Source organism: Rhinatrema bivittatum, unplaced genomic scaffold (genome assembly GCF_901001135.1).
Source record: "Rhinatrema bivittatum unplaced genomic scaffold, aRhiBiv1.1, whole genome shotgun sequence".
Lineage (NCBI taxonomy): Eukaryota > Metazoa > Chordata > Amphibia > Gymnophiona > Rhinatrematidae > Rhinatrema > Rhinatrema bivittatum.
In genome coordinates, this window is record NW_021820911.1 from 33,700 (window position 1) to 59,342 (window position 25,643).

Here is a 25,643-nt window from a genome sequence, read left to right on the forward strand (position 1 = left end):
TTTTTTTTTTGTGAATCTCCTTTTTATAAAAAAAAAAAAAAAGGAATCCACATTTTCTTTTCTCTTTTTTTCTTTTTTTGTTTTGCAAAAATTGAATTTGATATAGTTTTTTTTTTTGTTTTTTTTTTTGTTTTTGCCGTGTCAGGCTTCAAAAAAGTCCCTTCTGCAGTGCACAGATGTCTCATAGAGTTGACCATGACCACTACTTAAGCTGTTGAGACCCTTCTCCCAATAAACCAAACTGCACTGCCTGTGCCTGTGTCCCCAACTCTTACCATAAAGGATTTGATTGAATCACCTCAGGAAAGGAGCTGAGAGGCAGAATCCAGATTCCTAGTATGACCTGCTGCCCTCGTCGGCCAGGAATATGGTTTCGGCCAGGCATCTTCTCTGGTTGTGCAATTGGTCGACAGATGCCTGGTCCAAGTTGCAGCTGGGCAGTCTTCCTTTCAAAGGAAAGCTCCTCTTTGTGGAAGATTTAGAACAGCTGGTGAAGCACGTGGACAAGTCCAAGGGGTATAAGTTGCCTGAGGACAAGCCAAAAAGGAACAAGAAGAGCTTCCTGTCAGGCAAGGAGATAACGCCCAGGCAGGGACTCCCCCTCCCAGAGGCAGAGGTGTGGCAGGCTGCCGTCCTTTTGAGGATCGTGTAGGCCCCTGGAGAGAACTCAGGTTAGGAGACTAAAGGGGCCAAGGCTGCACAATGAGATGCGGCTGATCCACTCTTCCTCAGGAGCCATAGGAGGGCAGTTGGCTCTTTTTTAATGGAGTGGACCCAAGATAACGACGGACCAGTGGGTGCGAACAGTTATGAAGGAGGGCTAGGCCTTAGAATTTGCTTGCCTATTCTGCCAAGCTTACATGGTTTCCTCCTATGCCTCCAAGGTCAAGAAAGAGGCAGTTTGTACCATGCTAAATCAGCTGCAGCAATTGGAAGCGATAGTCCTCGTGCCCTCGAAACAGGGCGAAAGAAGGTATTCCATCTACTTTGTGGTTCTGAAAAAGGAGGGTTCTTATTGGCCCATTCTAGATCTCCAAATGGTGAATGCAGCCCTGAGGGTTCCACAGTTTCGGATGGAGACCCTGCACTCGATTATTCTGGCCACCTGCAAAGGGGAGTTCTAGGCTTCCTTCAGTCTCACAAAATTTTGCTTTGCAGGTGCTCAGTGGTCCTTCATTTCAGCCGCTAAGGAATAGGATCTTACTCTGAAGATGGCCTTTCTGGTGGTGATTTTTTCAGCCAGGTGGATTTTAGAAATTCAAGTGCATGATATAGAAACTCTTTTCTTCAGGTTTTGGCAGACAGGGTTTCTTTGCAAATGGTGCCTTCCTTTTTACCAAAGGTGGTATCTTCTTTTCAATTGAAGTCCAATGATGGAGCTTCCTGCTTTTCAGAATTTGGACCCATCTACTCTGCATTCGAGGGAGCTTCACTTGTTGGATGTGCATCAGGAGGAGTTACATTATTTGAAAGTCAACAACAGTTTTCGAAGATCAGATCATCTAATCGTGCTATTCGGTGGGAAGATAAAAGAAATGAGACCCAAGACAATTATCGCTCTGGCTAACAGAGGCCATCATCTCAGCCAATCCCATTGGGTCTACTGACCCATACCCCTAGGGCACAGGCTGCATCCTGGCTTCTCCCCACAGGAGATCTGTCGATCAGCGGCCTGGTCTTCTCTACACACTTTCACAAAGCATTAGCAGCCCAATGTGTGGGCGCCGGAGATGGCTGGATTTAGGGAGAATGTCCTGTGAATGGGTTCTTTGGGTTCCCGCCCGGTTTAGGGGGGAGGTTGGATACATTATGGATATATTATGTACAATAGTTTAGTTTGCTGCAAAGGCAAAGAACATTGAGCTTTTCTGGTCAAGCAAGACATTTTTCAGCCACCTATATATTGACGTTCGGGCAGAACGAGGTGCAGCACAGGGTTTGAGTACGTTAGATGAATTCCCCAAAGAAGCCTCAATTGGCAAAATAAATCGGGTCCTGCAGTTTGTCGGTACATCGGAATATTTCATGCCATTTGCCAATTTGTTAGGCAAGCGATTGGATATCATTTATATGTGTATGTATGTTTTGATGATTAACTGCTGTAAATATTGTATTTAACATTTGTGAGTCAATATAATGTGTGGGAAGAATTTTAGACAATTGATGAATGTTATTGTACATCAGTGCTGCAGTTTTAATATGTTTAATATGTTATTGTACATCAAGCGCGTCCTTGTTAAGATGGTAATTTTACCTAGGGTTTTCTATTGTCTCTAGATGCTGCCTTTCTGGGCAAAGAGAGAAGATATACAGTGTTTTGGGCCTCATTACCACTTTTATATGGAAAAATAAGAGCCAGAGTTAGTTTTGACATTTTAGTGGGTAATAGATCTCGAGGGATTGGCCCATCTTGACTTGAGAATGTATAAAGTTGCTGGTTTGTTAAGATGTGTAAATGAATGGGTGACAAGGAACAGTAAATATGATATGGAAGCTTTAAAGGATGAATGGGGCCATTCTTACAGGCTGATTAATTTGCTTCACATGCAATGGTATAAGTTACTGGCAAATTCCCATAATAACTTTTGATTTAATTCTGTTAGAAAACAGTGCCGATGGTGGAGAGCATAGATAGGAAGGAATGTGTCCTTTTCCATATTTCAGATCTGGGAAAATAAAGGGGCTTAATATAGGGCCAATGATTCATGAAACACAAGATTGCCTTCTGACTTTTTAACAGATAAAGGATTTTTGGAATATTCCATATAATCATTTTTTGCTTTTAAGTTCGGTATTGTTTAACATGCTCTGGCAACAATATTAGAGACATAAATAGTGGACTAGAGGAATCCTTTTTTTTTTTTTTAATATTACTGCTAAAACCAATAGAATTGCCATATGGAATAATATGTTGAAAGAAAACCAGAATATAGTTTATCTGCAGAAAATGGAGTGCGTATCTTGGAAAAGAATTAGAGGTGACAGATATTTGATGAGCATTTACTGCAATTTATAAAAATGTACTATCTGTACCCATGATAGAAATGCAAGTTAAAATTATTCATAGGCTCTCTATAACTAGATCTTTGGGGGCTAAGAGGAATCTATGGGACTCTGAGCTATGTGTTAAATGTAATTATCATATATTTATGGAATGCCATAAGCTGAGCTCCTGTTGGAGGAAAATATTTGGATGTCTGAAAAGAGGATTGCTCTGTGAAATGGACTAATAAATTCATATATTTGAGGTTATTTAAAAGTGCTTTTATCCCACTCTCTACATAAACTGCCTGAGGTAGCTTACAATAAAAGCATACATAATTATAGCATACAATTTAAAAAGCAAACTGTGTTAGGGCCTTATGGCACGATGCTAGGCTCTAACATGCGTTATATCGCACAATATACGGAATATTTTACAGTCCCCACCAGGATACCCTCCCTTATTACAATGACCTTCTTTGTATGTGGTTTGCATGCTTGAATAATGCAAATGCATGCAAAGAAAGTCTTTACTAGTCAATTTGATGCAAATATTTTATTGCAGCTGACCAAGAAGATGGTTCTGAGGCTCCCACCGCACAATTAATGCAGCAAGGAAAAAAACCCCCAAACCTGCAGACAAACATGAGGTTGAGCGGGGGTCAATGCTGACCCCCATTTCAAACCAGGGCCACTGGTTGAGGCGGCCGGAATCCCCCAAAATAAGCGTGAAGTATGTGTGCAGCGTCAGTGGCGGCCCCCCAGCTTCCTCAATGTGCAACAGCCCCCCCCCGAGATCCCCTTATGTTAGCATCGATCCCGCATCGATTGCACCCTCACATCTGACCCAGTCTGGCGCTGACCTGATCTTGCCCTGCCATGTGACTGAGTCCCAGTTGTAAAATGTTTGTACTTTTGTTTCGGTCTTGAGAGTTCTCCCTGGGTCCTTCCCGACGCAGCCCCACTGGCGAATCCCGGCCATGTCATGGGACTGTACTGATGTGAATTATTTCTAAATAGTGTGTTTGAATATTTTTACTCGTTTCTCTGGAGCATTTAAAGACTGAACGGTTTATAATATTTACTCGTACATTTTGTGTGTTTGAATGTTATTCGATATGCGATCTCTTACTGCACCTATGCCTTGAGCTGGCTCTTATCCAGCTAACTTCAAAATTCAGAGTTAGACAGATAGTCTGGTCCGGCTAAAGTTAGCCAGCTGTACTCTGTTGTGCATCTGCACTATTGAATATGCGTTTATCTGGCTAACTTTGCAGTAATTGAATAAGGATCTCAATATGATGTGCTTTATAAGAAAGAACTTTGGCCTTTTTTTGTGAATTTGCAGGATAAGCACGCTGTGCTTAAAGGTTGGTAATTTTATTGATCTATAGCACAAGGCCGCCTTCCCGGTGATGGTGCAGAACCAGGAATCCAGTGGCTGTTGAGGGGAAGTAGAACTTTACAGAACATCTCTCAAGAGCTTGAGTCTCCATGGAAAGATTCCCAATCTCAAATTGGTTCTCCTGGATCAAGTCTCTGAATCATCCAGTTCTGGGCAGAGGATAAATGATCTTCACCATCCTCCTTAAGCACAACCAAATCATCCTCGGAATTAGGAATGTGGTTTTTTTGCCTCGTCAATGCTATTAAGTCTTTCAGTTAAGTTTTAATTGTTTCAGATTGTATCAGCCCCAACTGTTTATTCAGGGACTCATTCCCAGTTATATTAGCAAAATTCGGTAGCTACTCTGCCTCAGGTCCCAGGGAGCTCCTGCACGCTGAAAGCCTCGCTGCGGGAAGCACTTGGCTATGGTTTGCTGTTGGCTGCATTTAGCAAATTGATAGTAGGAACAGGTGTTTTTACTGCCCGATTTTCCTCCAAGCAAGAGGCCATGCAGTTGCTGCAGTAAGTTTTAATAGTAGCAGGATGAAACGAGCGCCTGGCTGAGCTGGGCAGGAGCTTCAGGAGGATACATCACACCAGCCCATCCTGTGAATCTTTCCCTTATTTGCATATCTGATCTCATCATCTGATTGCTACAATCAATTACTTCTGCTGCAGCTTCCTTGGTGCATCTTCATTCTGCCTCTGTAGACGTTATCTGCAAGACTGCTGCTTGATCTTCCATTCAGACTTTTACAACTCATTATACCCAGAGAACACTTCCCATCAGAAAGCAGGTTTGAACAGGCAGTTCTTGAAAGTGTAATTAATCTCTTCAGCTCTACCCAACAATAATTACAGTTTGCAGTGACACATGTATAGTGCTCAGATAGCAATCTAATCACATACAACCCGCAGCCTGGGAGTCCCCACTTGTGTGGCTGTCCTCAGAGAAAGCTTAAGTTACTGTACAGCTGTTCTCCATAGACAGCAGGGTACATCTGCACAGGAAGAGCCACCTGTGCTTAGAAATACCTCGGGGTTTGTGAGTTTGCCATCCCACTGCCGTCAGGATGATGTCTAAGGAGAACATCTGTTACAGGTGAGCAACTTTGCTTTATTGAAATTCATCTACTGCTCTTCTACTTGGGTCACTTCTTCATTTAAAAAATTCATTCAGGATCTTACATTTCTGAAACCTGCAGCTCACCTTCAGTAAATAGTGCAAATGTGACTTTAGTATCTGCTTTCTCCTTGCTCTCGCTGCTGTGGAGCAGCGCTGTATCTGCTTTCTCCTTGCTCTCGCTGCTGTGGAGCAGCGCTGTATCTGCTTTCTCCTTGCTCTCGCTGCTGTGGAGCAGCGCTGTATCTGCTTTCTCCTTGCTCTCGCTGCTGTGGAGCAGCGCTGTATCTGCTTTCTCCTTACTCTCGCTGCTGTGGAGCAGCGCTGTATCTGCTTTCTCCTTGCTCTCGCTGCTGTGGAGCAGCGCTGTATCTGCTTTCTCCTTGCTCTCGCTGCTGTGGAGCAGCGCTGTATCTGCTTTCTCCTTACTCTCGCTGCTGTGGAGCAGCGCTGTATCTGCTTTCTCCTTACTCTCGCTGCTGTGGAGCAGCGCTGTATCTGCTTTCTCTTTACTCTCGCTGCTGTGGAGCAGCGCTGTATCTGCTTTCTCCTTACTCTCGCTGCTGTGGAGCAGCGCTGTATCTGCTTTCTCCTTACTCTCGCTGCTGTGGCGCAGCGCTGTATCTGCTTTCTCCTTGCTCTCGCTGCTGTGGAGCAGCGCTGTATCTGCTTTCTCCTTGCTCTCGCTGCTGTGCAGCAGCGCTGTATCTGCTTTCTCCTTGCTCTCGCTGCTGTGGAGCAGCGCTGTATCTGCTTTCTCCTTGCTCTCGCTGCTGTGGAGCAGCGCTGTATCTGCTTTCTCCTTACTCTCGCTGCTGTGGCGCAGCGCTGTATCTGCTTTCTCCTTGCTCTCGCTGCTGTGGCGCAGCGCTGTATCTGCTTTCTCCTTACTCTCGCTGCTGTGGAGCAGCGCTGTATCTGCTTTCTCTTTACTCTCGCTGCTGTGGAGCAGCGCTGTATCTGCTTTCTCCTTACTCTCGCTGCTGTGCAGCAGCGCTGTATCTGCTTTCTCTTTGCTCTCGCTGCTGTGGAGCAGCACTGTATCTGCTTTCATTCGCCCCTTGGAATCTCATGGGACGGAGCAGCTCCTCACTTAGCTCCTTCAGTGCTCTGGGGTGCACCACGTCCGTCTAATTTCACTTGTGCCAGTACCTGAATTGCTTTTATTGCAGTAAAGTTTCTTATGTTCTTGCCTTTGGTCCGTCACTCTCTCCATCTAGGTAAATGCCAAGCATGCTCCATCTCTTTAGTATAGTCTCGTCTCTCCTGTAATTCTTCCTATGTCCCTTCTTACATATCTAGAACCGTGTTTTTTAGTCTGCGCTTCCATCTTTTCAGCTGCCTCTGCATGGTGCTTGCTGGACACAAGAAGAAAAGGGCACTGAGTCAGTGCAGAATTTCCTGCTTCCCTTTCTAGTTTTGTCTGTCCTCTTCTGCTTTCTGCACTTATTCTCCTATTTCATTGGTGAAACCCTAGTGGTCTCTTCATTCCCTTTCCCTTCCTAAAAGCCCAACACTATTCCTTGTCATTTCAATGCCAGTTTATTGCTGTCCTTAGTTTCTCTAACAATCATTCACTTTCTTAAAATTCTCCTTTCTAAAATCTAGGACTCCTAATAGTTGTTGGTTTACATTGATCACTAACCTCGGTCACATCTCCATTTTTCAGTACAAAGTCCAGAGTTGCCTCCCCACAACTGAGTTCCTTAACGAGTTACTTAAGAAAACCTCTAGCCCTCCTTGTTGATCCTGGAGCTAGCACTCTCCAGTCTATATCTGGTAAATTTAAAGTCCCCCCTTTGACAGCATCTCTCCTTCTTGTGCTATCCTTTGGATGAATTCTGTCCGTAAGATGGGTGGAAGAGTAGCCCAGTGGTAGGGACAGTGAGTTGAAAACCAGGGAAGGTAGGGTTCAAATCCCACTTCTCATACTGATACTCCTAGTGACCTTGTATACTCCTTCAGGAGTGGTTCTCTAGCAGCCCCAGGAAGTCCATAGCCACCTTTCAAAAGGGGTTTCTATTATGGGCATGGGAATGATAGGTACCACCCAACACCAGCAAGTTTAGTGAGTTGGTAGGTAGGGCAGGACTGGTGATGCCACTGTCCCTGTTTACATATGCCAGGCCAAAAGATTTGGGCCAAAACTTTCTCTCTGGTTTTTTCCTCGTCCAGGTGACCCCCTAGCTGGCGACTATGTGCTAGCTATGGGACTTGGGAACTAGGAGTTGCTCTATCCCTTCTCCCTCCACACTACAACTCGATATAGCAAGTCTCTTTTTTCATTATGAAATATGGAGATTCTGGTGAAGTTGCCAGAGCTCCCGGAGCCACCTTACCGTCTACCCTCTATAGGTGCTTCCCAGCCTACTTAAGACTCATCCTCCCTCAGGGCTCATTTAAAGTTTCCTGGCTCACCCTTCTTTTCCCAGTTAACAGGGTCAGGCATGAGATTCGAGTTGGCTGGCAATTCTTCCTCTCAGTCTCAGGAAGCCATCCCCTCAGTTTCTTTGTCTGCAAAACTGTAGTTGTCCTGTTTCCATTGTCTTCAGGATTTTGGCATTTTTGAGACTTTAGGGAACAAGTCCATATCCTCTATGGCAGTGGTCCCCAAACCTGTCCTGGAGGGCCACCAGCCAGTCGGGTTTTTGGGATATCCACAATGAATATGCATGAGAGAAAATTTGCATGCACTGCCTCCATAACATGCAAATTTTCTCTCATGCATATTCATTGTGGATATCCCAAAAACCCTACTGGCTGGTGGCCCTCCAGGACAGGTTTGGGGACCACTGCTCTATGGGGAAGAGTTCAGGGAATGGTAACTTCTCCTTGGTGGTAGTGGGCGTCTCTGTCGTAAGCAGTGTCCAGTGATTCTTGACGTTTGGACAGTCTCGCTTAATTAGGTCAGGGAAGGGAGCCATGGCAGAACCCTCACTTCTATTTTATCTTGGCCAATGGGTGTCTTTAACTTCAGTTGACAAGTTGTATATTGTCTGAGGTCACCATGTATGCAGGTCAACAATACCACATTCTCATAATTAATTTGGACTTGTTAAACAAACTGATGTTGAATGAGGGTCTTCACGCTTCCCGAATCTACCAGGGAACGCCATCTATTTCTATAGAAATTACAAAGGTATTGGTCTCTTGCTGGGAAATGTCCACAAAATGACAATAATGTGGAGTTACAGCATTTAATGTCCATAGTTGCTTCTTCATGGTGTGAACAGTCCCAGGCAAAATGGCCACTTTCTCCAGAAGTGAAACATGGGGGGCCTCCCCAAGATAGATATCGTGGTGAGGCCAGCTCTTCTGGCAGCTGGAGCCTCTGAATCTAAGGATCTTGTCAGCCTCTATGCCCATCCTGTACATACTGAGGAGAGCGCAGTGTCTCTGGTGTAGAGTGAGCTTGATAGTATGCCTCGGCCACTTCTAAGGCCATCTCCAGAGTCAGATTCAGTTGTTGGTAGATCCATCCAAGGCCATCTAGGAATTGCTCCAAGAGAATTGTCATGACAACCTTCTCACCAGTCTTCCTCTGTGGGCGGAGCCACTTCCAGGCAACATCGCAAAGTCTATGGAAAAGGTTTCTTAGATTCTCCCCAGGCTGCAGGGAGCCGGACCGGAAGTGTTGTGAACAGGTCTCTGGGGTAAGCTTTGCGGTTTGAAGAATGGTGGTCTTAACTTCCTGGTACGAGGCTGTGCCAGCGGGGTTCACGGTCTGGAAAGCAGTCTCCAGTTAGTAAGTTACCGGGATAGGTAGCCCACCTGTCCTCCGGTCAGTCTAGCAGTCTTTAAGAAGCTGTGGGAATCCTCTGCAGGAGTTATCTTCAGTAAAGTGGTTTAGTCACCACCGCCTGTGCCACTGCTGTTCTGAGCAATGCTTGCTCCTGGTCGACGATCTGGACCTACAAAGCATTTTGCAGCTGTTGCTGCCCAGTAGCCAGAACCTGTAATACTTGCTCCGTATTTGCCTGCATTCTGGGCAAGAGGCAGTGCTAGGAAACACCTCTCCAGGGAAGGAGAGAAAAAAACCCCAAATCCTGCTGGCCTGTCCAGCCCTGCCTCACGTCTTGAACCTTATCTATACCAGGCGGGTCTACCCCCTTAGCCAGTTTGTAGCAAAACTAGTGAGTCCCCAGGAAACAGGGAAAAGTCGTTTGGTTTTTTTTTTCTGTACTGTAGCCATGGGTTGGTGCCCGTGGATCAGTCTTTAGGCCACCGAATCCCATTGCTACCACCATATGTGGTACCGGGCAAGTCGCAGCATTTAGAACAGGCAAGAAACACAGGAAGACTTGGCTGTTCAGATCTGGAACAAAAGTTTTATTTATAGGAGTTTCAAAGAAAGCAGAAAAACCAAACTAGCTCAGCTCGCTTTTAAGGTTCCAAATTAGTTCAGACAAACTCAGTGCGGCAGCAGCTCCCTGGGGCCTCCCTAGCCCTCATGGGCCCTGATCCTTTATACGAGAGGTACGGATCCTCCCAGGACCCAGAATCCTTTGCTGCCCTGCCCCTTAAGGTGGACCAAGGCAGATGGCTCTAGCCTGTGTTTAAGGTGGCGTGAGGGAGCCACACCCTGCTACACACACACATGATGTCATAAAATGTTTGAATGTTACAGAGCTTGGTAAGAGGTTTGGATGTGCAATGTTTATGGGATCTGCGTCTCTTCTCTGCTGTGTTGCGTAGACGATGGCCAGCGAGTGAGTTGTCTTTTTCTTTCTTAGGAGAAAGGAACGGTTAATAACACACTGCTGGCCGCGTCCCGCGCCGCCTTCACACGCCTGAACCAGGCGGCGCAGCAACTGGCATTCGACTCTGTGTTCCTGCGCATCAAGCAGCAGCTGCTGCTGGTCTCCAAGATGGAGGTGCCTTGTACATTGTTCTATGGTTTCTATTTCCTGTGCTCTCGAGCTCCTCGCTTCACTTCCTTCTCAGCCTCCTGAATGATAGGGACTGGCGAGCTATCGTCCTTAAATTACATGGACCAGCTGCAGCGCTGAGCCCCGAACAATGAAACAGCCGAAGGGACAGGGCTTTAAGCTCATCAGTCAGCCCCGCAGTTTGCCAACTTAAGAAAATGGTTTTCTCCCTCAGAAAAGATCCTCCTTCCCCTGCCTTCCAGCCACTCATCAATCACTGGAAAAAAATTCCTCCTTTTCTTTTTCTCTGCCCCATTTAGTCAGCCATGGAAAAAGCATCCCACCCCTAGGAATGAGAAATCTCTCCCTCCTCCCTGCCAGCCAGCAAGGTTACTAAACTTTGCCGGTGCTCGTCCTGAGGCCCGATCTCTGGGATGGAAGCAAGCCGGTGTGAGACTGAGTCAGTATCTGCTCCAATTTCTGGCTTTTGTGCAAGAGTGTGGAGCAGACACTGACTCCTCCGTCTCATGCCGATTCATTAACATTCAGCCACAGCTGCTCTTTTCCCGAAGATTGGGGCTGGGTTGGGGGGAAGGGTCAGGCTGTGGTGCAGGACACTGTGCAGCTTCACGTCCTCCTGCAATCGCCATTCCTCTGCTGGGGACCGGTGCTCGGCAGGCTCTGCTTTACACTGTTCCTTGGTCCTCATTCTGTCAGTGCTCAGCTTTTTTTCTGCACCACCTTTATGTGCTTTACCCCTGAGCAGCGGTCGTGCACGCTTCCTCCGTGTCCTGATGAGATGCTCACCCTGCCTGAGGTACTGATTGCTGTGCTCTGTTCCTTCCTAGATCTGGAACTTGGCCAGGGTGGGCGAGACGCTGACCGGAGATCTGCCCACCTTCAGTCTGACGCCCCTTGAATATATCAGTAATGTAAGCAAGCCTTTCCCTTACGGCTATGTAAATGGTGGACGGGCTTTGCAGAAGGCGTGAGAGTCTCTTCAGGAAATGAAAACGTCGTAGGACAGTAATATAGTAAATGACAGCAGATAAAGACTGCAATGCTCCATCCAGTCTGCCCATCATTTTTATTTATTTATTTTATTTTCAGGGTGGTGGCCACCCCCTAAGCTCTTCTGTTATGGGTCGTAGCAGTTTCCTGCTGTGGAATGGTAACAGGAAACAGAGTAGGACTGAATGGTCAGTTTCCTCAGTGCAGAAAGATAAATAGTGGGATGCCCCAGGGATTTGTACTGGGACCTGTGCTTTTAAACAAATTCATTAATGATCTGGAAAAGGAGCAGTGACTGAGGTGATCACTTACAGATAATGCACAATTATTCAAAATTGTTAAAACATGAGCGGATTGAGAGGAATTGCAGGAGGAACTGGGCATCTGAGTGGCAGGTGAAGTTTAATGTGGACAAGTGCAACGTCCTGCACTTAGGGGGAAAAATGTCCTAACTATAGGTTTACAGTGCGGGGTTCCATGTAAGGATTCACCACCCATCCTTGTAGACAATATATTGAAATCCTCAGCTCAGTGAGCCGCGGTGGTAAAAAAAAAAAATAAAAAAGCAAACAGAATGTTAGGAATTATTAGGAAGGGACTGGTTAATAAAACGGAAAATGTCATAATGCCTCTGTATCGCTCCATGGTGAGACCCCACCTTGAATATTGTGCACAGTTCTGATCAATTCATTAAAAAAAAAAAAAAATAGCAGAACTAAAAAACGATACAGAGAAGGGCAATAAAAATGATAAAGGAGATGGAACAGCTCCCTTATGGAAGGTTAGGGCTTTTCTGCTTGGAGAAGAGACAACTGAGAGGGGATATGATTGAGATTTATAAAATTATGAGTGGGGTGGAACAGGTAAAGAGAGGATTGTTATTTACCCTTTCCAATTGCACAAAGACTAGCAGATACACCATGAAACTAACCAGGAACAGATTTAAAATCACTCAACACATGATTAAGCTGTGAAATTTGTTGCTGACGGATATGGGCAAGGCATGTAGCAGAATGGAGTTTTAAAAGGGTTTGGACAAGAATCTGGAATGAAAGCCCATAAACAATTATTGCCAAGGTAGATTTGAGAAAGCCATTGCTTATCCCTGAGAGTGAGCAGCAAGGAATGGATGTTCTCTTCGTGACCAGGATTGGCCACTATCAGAGAGAGGATGCTGGGCTTGATGAACCTTTGCTCTTACCCAGCGTGAAGCTTCTGATGTTCAGCGGCCTAGGAATCGGAGGCACAAAGCCAGTGGAAGCACAATTCCAGGGGCAGTGCGGCACTGTGTGTGTGTGTGTGTGTGTGTGAGCATATGAATGTGTGTGTGTGTGCGAGAGAGAGGATAATGTTTCTACAATCTCAGGGTGACTGGAAATCTAAAGTTCTCAGGTATGGAGAATGGGAGATTTTTTTTTAATCCCTATTAGTTTTTATTATTGGATGTTTGTCTGCTGTTTTGAAATATTTTATTGGTATTTAGACAACTTTTAAGAATTTTTATCAGAGTTTTTAATTATGTGTATCAGGATGCGAGGTATCTCTGAGATCTAGCTAATTGAGAGACATGTTGAGATGTGTGGGAGCAACTCCGGAATAGGGTTCAGGGGAGCAAGTATTTGTCAAGCTGCAGGGCATTTCAGAAATGGGTGTAAGGTTACAGGGAAGGCTGTATCTGAGAAGGAGTGTGTGCTGGAAGGGGTACCACTGAAATGTTTTGGTGGGTTAGTGTACCTGAGGAGGAATGATGGAGGTGGGGGAGTCTCTGAGAAGGGATGCGATGGGGAGAGTATGTTTCTCTTTGAGATGGGGTCCCTCACAAACGTTGCAATGGGAAGCATGTGTCTCTCTGAGCTGGAAGTATCTGAGAAGGGATGCGATGGGAAGAGTATGTTTCTCTTTGAGATGGGGTCTCTCACAAACGTTGCAATGGGAAGCATGTGTCTCTCTGAGCTGGAAGTATCTGAGAAGGGATGCGATGGGGAGAGTATGTTTCTCTTTGAGATGGGGGTCTCTCACAAACGTTGCAATGGGAGGCATGTGTCTCTCTGAGCTGGAAGTATCTGAGAAGGAATGCGATGGGGAGAGTATGTTTGTTTCTCTTTGAGGTGGGAGTCTCTCACAAACGTTGCAATGGGAAGCATGTGTCTGTCTCAGCTGGATGAGAAGTGATGCGATGGGGAGAGTATGTTTCTCTTTGAGATGGGGTCTCTCACAAACGTTGCAATTGGAAGCATGTGTCTCTGAGCTGGAAGTATCTGAAAAGGTATGGCAGCGAGCAAGAACTTTACATAATGTAGGGGAGAGGGTGCTCGCTGAATGAGCACATGAGCAGTAGCAAAACAGCAGAATGTGTGTGAAGGTCTTTGTGTTGGAGAAAGCACGTGTGTATGTGTGTGTATCTTTGTGTCAGAGACACAGTTGGCCTTTTCTTTCATGTGTGTGTGGTGGGGGGGCAGGGATGTCATCTTTTGCCTGCCTATGACAGGCATGGCAGCTCTCTGCCTCTGAATTCTGGTTTTGTGGCTCCCATGAGAGAGGTTTGCCATCTCTGCTCTACGAGTTTAAGGGTCTGAGAAGGATGTTATAAAGAGGCACATGTTTCTCTGAGACACAATGCGGTGTAGTGGAAGGGGCGTGGGTTTCTCTGAGGAGCACTACTGGAGGGACATGCATGACTCTTTGAGTTGGGGTCTCTTTCTGAAGGGGATGCATGTATATCAGATTGCAGTCTCTTTCTAAGGAGGGATGCACTGGGTGGGCCATGTCTCTGAGATTGTGGTCTGTTGCTGAGAAGGGATGTACTGGAGGGGATATGTGTCTCTCTGAGACATGAAGTGAAGAGGTTTGCTGTATTGCTGATGAGTGGACAGACATTCTGTCTCTCTGGGTGAGAAGATGCAGTGGGGAGCACCTGTCTCTTGGATGGTTAGAAGTGGAGGTGTGTGCTGTATTGTGGTACAGTGGACAATACATTATGTCTGAGATGGGATCTTTGTGGAGGGATGCAGGGGGGGGGGGGGAGAGAGAGAGCTATTTTAGATTAAAATTCTTGGTGAGGGAGGTAATGGTGGTGGGACCACTTGGCAATAGTGATCATAACAGGATCAAATTTAAACTAATAACTGGAAGGGGGACAATAAGTAAATCTGCAGCTCTAACACTAAACTTTCAAAAGGGAAACTTTGATAAAATGAGCAAAATAGAAAAAAACTGAAAGGTGCAGCTGCAAAGGTTAAAAGTGTGCAATAGGCTTGGGCATTTGGGTTATATATAATGTTTCTGGGTTGTGGCATTTAGTTCTGTCAAAGTTGTTGCATACACAAAATAATAATAAAGATATAAGTAAAAAAACACAACCCTAGACGCGCAGTCCATATGTATTCCATGCATTAAAAAAGGTGGCAGGAAGGCAAAACGATTACTGTCATGGTTAAAAGGGGAGGTGAAAGAAGCTGTTTTAGACAAACTAACATCCTTCAGAAATTGGAAGAAAATAGGAAAAAGCCTAAGCATTGTCAGGTTAAGTGTAAATCCTCCTCTTCTTAAGCTGCGTCTGTGCGAGTGCGGTGATTTCTGACGGGGGGGGGCTGCCCTCTCGTCCTTGTGTCTCTGTGATGAGAAGGGATGATGCACTGGGGAGGGGACTGCACTCTCGTCCTTGTGTCTCTGTGCTGAGAAGGGATGCACTGGGGAGGGGACTGCACTCTCGTCCTTGTGTCTCTGTGCTGAGAAGGGATGCACTGGGGAGGGGACTGCACTCTCGTCCTTGTGTCTCTGTGCTGAGAAGGGATGCACTGGGGAGGGGACTGCACTCTCGTCCTTGTGTCTCTGTGCTGAGAAGGGATGCACTGGGGAGGGGACTGCACTCTCGTCCTTGTGTCTCTGTGCTGAGAAGGGATGCACTGGGGAGGGGACTGCACTCTCGTCCTTGTGTCTCTGTGCTGAGAAGGGATGCACTGGGGAGGGGACTGCACTCTCGTCCTTGTGTCTCTGTGCTGAGAAGGGATGATGCACTGGGGAGGTGACTGCACTCTCGTCCTTGTGTCTCTGTGCTGAGAAGGGATGCACTGGGGAGGTGACTGCACTCTCGTCCTTGTGTCTCTGTGCTGAGAAGGGATGCACTGGGGAGGGGACTGCACTCTCGTCCTTGTGTCTCTGTGCTGAGAAGGGATGCACTGGGGAGGTGACTGCACTCTCGTCCTTGTGTCTCTGTGCTGAGAAGGGATGATGCACTGGGGAGGGGACTGCACTCTCGTCCTTGTGTCTCTGTGCTGAGAAGGGATGATGCACTGGGGAGGGGACTGCTGCGTTGCTCAGCCCCACTGCCTTCTCTTACAGATTGGACAATACATTATGTCTCTCCCACTTCACCTGGAGCCATTTGTAACCCAAGAGGACTCAAATTTGGAGCTGGCATTGCATGCAGGAAAGCTTCCCTACCCTCCTGAGCAAGGTGAGGGACGGCCCCAGTCCTGGGAGGAGGACAGAGGGGAGTGGGGGGCACGGTGATGTCTGCTTACATCAGGAGCTGCCATGCAGTACCTTAGGGGGGCATTGCATGTGGGGTTCTCAGGGGGAGGATGGCAGGGATTAGGGCACAGTGACAGGTTGAGCATTGGGAGATAGGGGGCATCCCGCACAGGGATAGGGGGCAGGGCACAGTGACAGGGGCATCCCGCACAGGGGTAGGGGGCAGGGCACAGTGACAGGCTGAGCATTGGGAGATAGGGGGCATCCCGCACAGGGGTAGGGGGCAGGGCACAGTGACAGGGGCATCCCGCACCCTTCACTTTCATCCTACTCCAGTCACTTGATTGGCTTTAGTATCCTGCAGGAGTTTTTCAGTTGCATTTTTGTTGTCACTTTTTTTACTTCTGTGCAGTCTGAAGAGGAGAAACTTTCACAAATGTTAGCTCTGTGACTACGGGGCAGTGCTGGGCAGCTGTAGTGTGCGATTAGCTCATGCTAGGGAGGAGCAAGCTGCCTGTCATTCACTGCAGAAGTGCTCTTAAAATGTTCAGTATATGATTCCTCTGCTGCCGCCACCTAATTATCAGTGATTACCACCCTGCCCCCTCTCTCTCTCTCGTTGTACTACCCTAAGATGAGTGAGCATAATATCCTGCTCTGCCCACTCCCTTCTGCTCTGCTGCCATGTTTTGCAGGTGATGAATTAGCAGAACTGGACAATATGGCGGATTATTGGTTGGGCTCTATCGCCAGAGCGACCATGCAGACGTATTGTGAAGTCATCCTGCAGATCCCGGAGCTTTCACCGCACTCAACCAAGCAGCTCATCACTGACATAGGTGGGTGACTCGTGCGAAGCTGCGCTACCCGTTCCAGGATCCTGCACTCCTGGGTTACTCTTCAGCCCCTCTTCCTCTTCTAATCTGCCCTGATACGGTGTCTTCCTATTGCTCATGGCCGTTTTCTCTTATGCTTCTTAGCTCATGTTCTCCAAGCTTTATTTGTTGTTGTTTTTCTGAACTTACATCTTTAGGATTCTGTCCAAATATTAATGACCAGGTTTACATTCCCAGAGCCAAGCTCACATGCTTTATAGTCCCTGTTTCAATCCTCTTCATCCAGCCAGACCAGTCCAGGCACATGCCTTCTGCCTCCCAACCAGAAGATGGAGACAAAGTAACAGGTTTGCTGAAATCACCCCCCACGGGCTTCCGTACTGACCTCCAGCAGATTGCAGGCGAGCATCCTGTTCTGTCAGCTACTCCTGAGGTGAAAATCTTATACTCCCTCCCTCACTTGCTGAAATTACACCTCTTCCCCCTCACTCTCCGTGCTTTTTCTCTCCTCTTCCACGTTCTCTTCTTTAAAATAAAAAATTAAACAAGGCTTCCCTCTCTGTTTTTTCTCCCTTCTCCTGAGCCCTATGGCTATGCCTATTCCTGCTTGTTAAATCTGTAAAAAGAATTTAAAAAGGCAGAAGACAGAAGAATGGTTTGCTGTCTGAGGGGAGGGGAGGAAGCGATGGTATCTTTTCGGCCACGTAGGAAGTCCTCAGTAGTTTGTGGGTGCATCGTGCTGTCAGTCTCTGGGAGGGGGAAGCTTCTGTAAATCTTGTGGGGAGGAGAAGGGAGAGAGGCAGCAGGTGGAGTCATCTACCCTGGCAGGACCACATTGACGGGGTCATCTGCAGGCCATTCCCGCCATGCTTGCTGCTATAATGGAACCACAAGAAGGGAGTAGCACAGAGCCGGGGTGTCCTACTCTGGTTCCAGTGGTCTCGGATGTTGCAACAGTCTGATGTGTGGCTCCTCCCGGTGGCTTTCCAAAAGGAGCAGCTTCGTTCCTCTTCATGGGCTTCTATTCCCATTGAGTTTGTGGAGATTATGTATCGGGCCCTTTTTCTAAGATAAAACAATTCCACACTACCACATCAGCCACATGTCAATCCCTGATCCTGCCTCAGGGAATCACATATACCATTGCAACAAAATTGGCTGACAAGATCCTGACCAATTGACCACGAAGAATGCAGCAAACTAAAAGAAATGCCTTCCCTAATTGCTCTAAGTTTCCAACCAGCTGATGGACCACTTGGCTTTTTCCGGATTCCAAGTGCCTTGAGCCACTGTACGGTGAATGCCCCAGCCCCAGAGACTGATATCTGAGGTCACCATTATCCAAACGGGAGAGTCAAGATCCAAGATCCACTCCTAGCCACCAAAGCAAAACTCTCTGGCTTACTTCACCAGAGAGAGTCTCATGAAATACACAGGGGATTGAGGCGACCACTTCGAGAACAAGTCCTCTACAAGGGTCTTCTGTGCACCCTTGCCCAAGGCACTAAATCCAAGGCAGCTGCCATGAAACCCAACACCTGAAGATAAAGCCACAGCATGGACCTCTGTATCCTCCATAAACTATGCACTTGCTTCTGCAAGTTCTGGATCTTTATGTCTGTCAACTGGACACAGCCTTCCCTGGTGTTGAACTGAGCCACCAGGTACTCCAGGGATCAAGAGGGAAACAAAATGCTCTTTTTTTTCTAAGGAACTTTCATATGTTGAGACAAATACAGTCTTGCCTTAGCAACAATACCATTGCACACCACAGCCTGCAGCACCAAACCAGCAGCCTCAAAAGCTCACTTTCCTAGCGTGTAGCCAGATGGACTTTGTCAAACGCCTTCTGAAAATCCAAGTACACTACATCTACCGGTTCACCTTTATCCACATGTTTATTAACCCCTTCAAAAAGGTGAAGCAGATTTGTGAGGCAAGACTTGCCCTGGGTAAAGCCATGCTGACTTTGTTCCATTAAACCATGTCTTTCTATATGTTCTGTGATTTTGATGTTTAGAACACTTTCCACTATTTTTCCTGGCACTGAAGTCAGGCTAACCGGTCTGTAGTTTCCCGGATCCCCCCTGGAGCCCTTTTTAAATATTGGGGTTACATTTGCTATCCCCCAGTCTTCAGGTACAATGGATGATTTTAATGATAGGTTACAAATTTTTACTAATAGGTCTGAAATTTCATTTTTTAGTTGCTTCAGAACTCTGGGGTGTATACCATCCGGTCCAGGTGATTTACTACTCTTCAGTTTGTCAATCAGGCCTACCACATCTTCTGGTTTTGCCGTGATTTGGTTCAGTCCATCTGAACCATTACCCATGAAAACCTTCTCTGGGAAGGGTATCTCCCCAGCATCCTCTTCAGTAAACACTGAAGCAAAGAAATCTTTTAATCTTTCCACGATGGCCTTATCTTCTCTAAGTGCCCCTTTAACTTTTATCATCTTGAACTTTGAGCCATGGAAGAGAGTTCCTTTGGTTTGGAAGTCTTGAAAAGAAGCATGTCATTGTCCTACCCAGTAAAGGGATAGCTTGGGTATATGCCATGCATCTCGAGTGGTCTGCCTGGATGAAGAGGAAGGAGAAATTAGTTCTTACCTGATAATTTCTTTCATTGAGTTCAGCCAGACCAGCTCAGGATCTTCCCTGTTCTGCAAAGTGCATTATTATTCTACTGATGCATTTGTAGAATATCTTCTTGTGTGTGCTAGTCTGTGCGGTTATGTCTGTTCCATTTCTTGTTTTGTTTTTCTCCTTTGGAAGCCCTCTGATTTTTGCTTGGGGGAGAGGAAGGGTTTAGTGTATTATAAATGTTTATCTTAGCTTGTTACATAGATTACTGGCAGGCTGAGTTCTGCGTGGGAGCCTGTAAGCCTGCTTGTTTCCATCTGCTGGTTGGGAGGCAGAGCCCATGCATCTGCACTGGTCTGGTCTGGCTGGATTCAAAGAAAGGAAATTATCAGTGAAGAATTAATTTCTCCATTCTTATTTTCGTGTGTAAAGTACACTGTGTTCTTTAGCCCTCCTATGATTGATGTGAATTCCTTTCCTAAATTGTTCTGTGCCTGGAGTCTGGAATGGATGAGGCTCTGGGTCCCTGGGGACTGGAATGGCACGGTAGGGTTGGACAAGTGATTTCCCAGTAAGATGATCTTTCATGGGACCACACTGGATTGTAGTTTGTAGCCTGAGAAGAAAGCTTCCACCTTCGCGCTGTATGTAGCTTGCAGGAGTTGGGCACAGCATGGGACATAGTGATTCCATCAGATTGACACTATCATTTCTTAATTGGATAAAAATGTGACCGTATATTGAATGAATTGTTTTCTAAATCTTCTAGATTATCTTATAAACGTAATGGATGCTTTGGGACTTCAAGCTTCCAAGATGCTTCAAAACATTTTAAGTCTTCTGAAAGTGAAGCCAGAAGAGTACAGACAGACAGCCAAAACATTTCCCCGGAGGCTGACAAACAGCATTGCAGCCATGAGAAACCTCGACTATTGATCCCCAGCTCAGTTGGTGCTGATTCATGGCACCATCAGCCGTTAAGAGATGGCCGAGACTCCCTCTCGGGCCTTGCACACAGCAGAACCCTGGAGCCACCAGGCTGCCCACCCCGATCCCAGCACCACTGCCGTCCTGAGAATCCAGAGAAGACTGCAGCTTCCCATCTTTCCCTCTGTGTTGCTGGACTAACCCGCTGCTGCTCCCCCACACAGGGAGGTCTATAGGCACCATGTTTGCCTGGTTAAGTTCTGCACTTAGTTGGACAAACATTGGGATTTAAAATTTCCCACTTGCTGAAGGCCTCTGCTTTATCCGGCTGAGTAATTAGTCTGATAAATCTTAGCTGGGGGCAGAGATGAGTTGTATAAAAGCAGTTTTGGAGCATAAGCTTATGTGGCCAGCTTGCTCATGAGTGGGTATGTTCAGCAGTAAACGTTTATCCTGCTAGCGTCTCCGGATGCCTTGCTGCCGAATATTGCCCTTACATTCCTTCTGTCTCCTTTCTGCTTCTGATAAAGGGAAATCCCTTTTGCTTCTTCGTAAAGAACTGAAATCATAGTGTGGATATATATAGCATTAAAAGGCTGGGCTCTTGTAGCTGGTTTGGGATTGTGGGCATTACAGTGACATTTTAGCTTTGCGGACACACAGAATCAGAAAGGTGTTTCATAAAGTTCTGCCAATTTACCCAGGAACTGAAGTGAATTTGCTATCAGTAGCACCTAAAGTGCATTGTTATCTGCTGTGAAATCCTAAATTTATTAAAAATTAGAAAAATACATGCAGTCGAGGCTTTGACAATTGGAACTTGTAAATGACTTTTCCGTTACTAAGAAGAAACGTGAGCTGAAAAAGAGGTTTTGGAATTTTTCTGGTACAAGTCTCATTGCCTCTTGTGGGTGGCCCAGCCCCTGCTTTTAAGGTAAATTTTGTGGCAGATTTTTCAGAACTCTGGGGCATCTTTCTATGTCTTGGGATGTGCTGAGGGTGGGGAGGTCTGCGCCTGCTATTGCCCACCTTGGTCCGTAGATACTATGGGTGCACTGTCGGGAAAGAGACGGGTGCATATCCCTCCACCTCTCCAAGCCAGCAAGAGTTCCCTGCGCTGCCCAGAACTACCATTCAATTAAAAACCAGGGGGAGGGAATGTTCTCCATATGGAAATGCATTTAAATATAAAAAAAAAGAAGCAAAAATAATTTAAAAAGTACAATACATCGGGGCAAGAGCAGCTATGGCACTGAAAGCCAGCCATTGTATTTCTTCACCACTAGAGGGCAGCAGAGAGAATAATGGAGTTCTTTATTAAGCTCTTTGTCCAATAATTGAATTGCTTGCTGGCGATGCCGATTGGCTCTCTTTTCTGCAGGTAGGAATCCAGTTGGTTGTTAGAGAGAGCCAGTCAGTATGCAGCTCCGTGTTGGAGGGGGAGATAAAGGCCGCCAGCCATCTATTCACTTGCAGGCATCTTTTGATTTCCCTCCAGATGACTGAATTCTGTGTGGTGAGACTCAAATAGCTAGTAACTTACACAGCAGCATGATAAATCTGCAGTTTCTCCCACAGTCTCTGTGCATAGAGGTATAGAGAGAGCAAGCCCCAAACTTTTAATTTTGAAGTTAGTTTTCCTGTGTAAGTCTGCAGCGTGCTATATATTCTAAGAAACTTTCCAAAACGGCAAAGCTGAAATGCAAGACTAGCAGAGAATGGGTTTGGTAGGCTGAAATAAAATTATGAAGGCCCCAGTTTTGCTCTAAGGTTTAATGTCTGAAAACTAAGAGTGTAAAGTATTCAGTCCAGTAAGAATTCCTTGTATTGGCCCAGCATAAGAATACAAAGAAGATGTACATGCGCTTTCCAGATAGGTATATCTTCAAAGGTAAAGGAAGGTAGCTCCTAGAAGTGCACGCCATTAAGAATATAAATAACTTGGGATGCTTCTGTTTTGACCCTCCTACAAGCATCACCCTATGCATGTCAGCCATCAGAGCCCCGTGCAGGCATCTGCGACACTCCACATGGATATATAACAATGAAAGTTGTGTGCACTCCTGGAAGAAAGTCCTTCTCACAGCGCCATCTGGAAGCGTGATAGATCCAAATGAACATTCCTTATGCAACAAGTTCAGAATGCAGAATTCCCCCAACCACCCCCCATGAGCATTTCCTTCTCCCCATCCAGTCCCATGGATGGCCATGAAAGGATTGGATGTTTAGGAGTTGCTCACTCTTGTCTGTTCACATATATTGAGACCCTTAGCTTGAATCTGTCACCTCTCTGGATGCCATTTTGAGAAGGACTTTATCTCAAATGTCTAGCTAAGATACTGCAACTTTATTATGAGTATGGTGTCAGTTTAGGCATTCCACTTGGGACTTTACTTTGGAGAAATGTGAGTCAATTTACTATTAAGTTTTTTTTATTAACCGTCTTATTTCATGTGTCATGCATGTTTTAGAATATTTTAAAAAACTTGTAAAGTGCTATTTTAATGTCTGTCACTGGACAAATGGGGAAGGGGAAGGAGGTTGTGGTGGAGTGCAATGCCATGGACTGAAAATCTCTCTTAAAAATTGATTCCCTTTAGTAGCTCCAATATTGAGAAGGGCTGCAGTCGGGCCTTGAATTGAGGGGGAAGAAAGGGGAACCCCAAATAACAAATAATTCCCCTGAAGTCCCACAGAAGATTGCAGTTATCTCTGAGCTTTCCACATGCGGCTGTGGAGCTGCCGAGGCTCAGGCCCTGCAAGTGGCAGAGAGTCTTATGTGGGACTGGGAATACTGGCAGACGTGCTGGGGGGGAGGGGGGGGGGTGCAAAGGAAGGAGCAGTTCCAGAGAAAGAGAGTTCAGAGCCGGGGAGTGAACCAAGCCTGCAGAGGAGAGGGAATCACAAACTGAGGGGAGAGTGGAGCTGCAGGTGGCACTCTCGGTTATGTAGCAGTGTCTCCATCTGCTGGCAGGGAGGTATAAACCCACTGCTCTGGAATGATCTGCGGTATTACAGGAACGAAAATTAGCAGGTAAGAACCAAGTTTCATTTTTGTCTTACAAAAAGCATTGAGATTATTCTATTGTATTACTATTTAGAAATATTGATATTGTTTATTGTATGCTATGTTTGCATTCCTTTTTGAAAGGGAGTAAGTTGCTATTTTAGATTTATATATGTTGTATGGTATGAATGTTATGTATGAGGTATGCAGCGTGTTTGGGTTGTATGATGGTTTACTGGTGATGTAAAATGTGTGGAGTTAATGTGCAATTTAGCCTTATTATTGCGGGTGTAAGAATTTGCAGATTTTTAATATAAATTATATATGTAGAATTGTAATAAAATATTAAGATTTTGTGAGAATATATTTGATGTATTTTTGTACCATAGCGTTTCCCATTTAGGTTTAGTTTTATGAATTTATGGTGTATGGATACCTCGTTGTTTTCTGTGGTAAGGTATAAACTAGCAGTAGTGAGTGCAATATTATCCCGAGACTTGCTAAGAATCCATAACGTCGTATTTATGTTGGACTGTGCTGGTCTAGTTTTATTTGATATGTGTTTGACATGCACCCTGCTGAGAATCTTGGATTTCTGCAAACTAAATTTTTAAATAAAGTCAGTTTGCCCATGCAGGAGGGGGAAACTTATAAATGTGCAGAGAAGGAGAGAGGGGTGGGGGAGGAGAGTTGAGTTGATTAAGGAGGAGTGAGGAGGAAGCTGCTGGGCTGGGGGGGGGGGGGGGGGATGGGATGTAGGAAGTGGAGCAGGCAGAGTGGAGATTAAACCCCCTGCCCCCTTGTACAAAAGTCAGTTTGCCCATGCAGGAGGGAGAAGAAATGGCAGAGTAGGGATTTCAGAGGAAAAAAGGAGGAATGCTGCCTTGGATCCTGCAACCCACTTGGATAGAGAGGCAGAGAAAAGAGAAATGGAGAAAAAGATCAATGTCAGAGACAGATGTGAAGAAGATAGGAGAAGAAATGGAAAAGGAATGAGACCATGAAAAAGAACTTAGGAGAAGACCAGAAATAGAAACCAGGACCAACCCAATTTTAAAAAATAAAATGTCCAGAGAACAAAGATTGGAAAGAGAACATTTTATTTTCAGTTTTTAGAAAGTGGAATATATCAGCTTTGGGGAGTGTACATTTCTTACCCTAGAGGAAAGGCTAGAGAGGTTAGGGCTTTCCAGCATCGAGAAGAAACGGCTGAGGGGGGATATGATAGAGATCTATAAAATTAATGGAGTGGAACAGGTAAACACAAATCGGTTGTTTATGCTTTCAAAAAGTACAACGACCAGGGGCCATACAGTGAAGTTACTAGGTGATATATATATATTTTTCCTAATTGTCTTAAATGTATTTTTTACTAAATGCATGATTAAACCTGGAATTTGTTACCAGAGGATATGTAAAAGGTGTTAGTATAGCTGGGATTAAAAAAGGTTTGAACAAGTTCCTGGAAGAAAAGTCCATAAGCCATTATTAAGGTGGAGTTGGGGAAAAACCACTACTTATCCCTGGAATAAGCAGCATGAGATCTATCAACCTTTTGGGATCCTGCCAGAGACTTGACCTGGATTGGCCACTGTTGGCAACAGGATACTGGGCTTGATGGACCTTTTGTCTGACCCAGTGTGGCATATCTTGTGTTCTTACGCCTATTTTTATTTAAGAATGATCCAACAAATTCAACATCTTTTGGCATATCAAGAGAAAAGAGCAATTGTACAAGCAGTAGTGATTTCAAGGTTAGATTATTATGATATAGTCTATTTAGGCCTCCTTAAGAAGCTGCTCTACTGCTTGCAGCTTATTCAAAATACAGCGGCTAGAGTAATGGAGAAACTTAAACCTAATGATCATATTACATCAGTTCTCTGGGAGTTTCATTGGCTCCCAGTATAACAGCAGATTCAATTTAAATTTAGTTTTAGCGTTTAAGATTTTACATGATCAAGTACCAAGTTATTTATCTAGGAAGATTACCTATTTGCTCACAAAGCTCCTTTGGTCCTGGTTGGCGATGACTGAGAGATCAGATGGAAAAGTGCAGAATGACAGCTTTTTCAGTGGGAGCCCTTAAAATATGGAACTAGAAATCAGAAATATGGAAAATCTAATCTGTTTTAGAAAACCAGCGAACGCTTGGCGGTTTCAGCAGGCCCTCAGGTAATAGCTTTTAACTGCTGTTTTTTTTAATGTAAAAGTTTTTATGGGATGAATATTTTATTTTGTGATTGTAACCTTGACTATTTATTCTTATGTATTTTTTACATTGTTGCTGTAATTTATAATCTTACTGTATATCGCATTTGGTAACAAATGTCAATGCGATTAATACATGTAAAAATAAAAAGACTGATGGTCTGTTGAGCCTAGCAACCTGTCTCCAACAGTGACCAGTCTGGGTCTGCAGATCTCCACATTGGTCGGGCTAA

General features: G+C 45.4%; 1 protein-coding gene across 1 annotated transcript in view; it reads left to right on the top strand.

Annotated features, from left to right (window-relative positions):
• Positions 1–23,563, top strand: part of LOC115082286 (conserved oligomeric Golgi complex subunit 7-like) — a gene marked incomplete at its 5' end in the record, with an annotated part of 49,913 nt that extends 26,350 nt beyond the window's left edge. The window contains 5 exon segments of the mRNA XM_029586519.1: positions 10,226–10,366; positions 11,209–11,292; positions 15,713–15,827; positions 16,540–16,683; positions 20,035–23,563. Of these exon segments, the coding sequence (XP_029442379.1) occupies positions 10,226–10,366; positions 11,209–11,292; positions 15,713–15,827; positions 16,540–16,683; positions 20,035–20,201 (651 nt within the window).
• Positions 23,564–25,643: the final 2,080 nt, after the last annotated feature.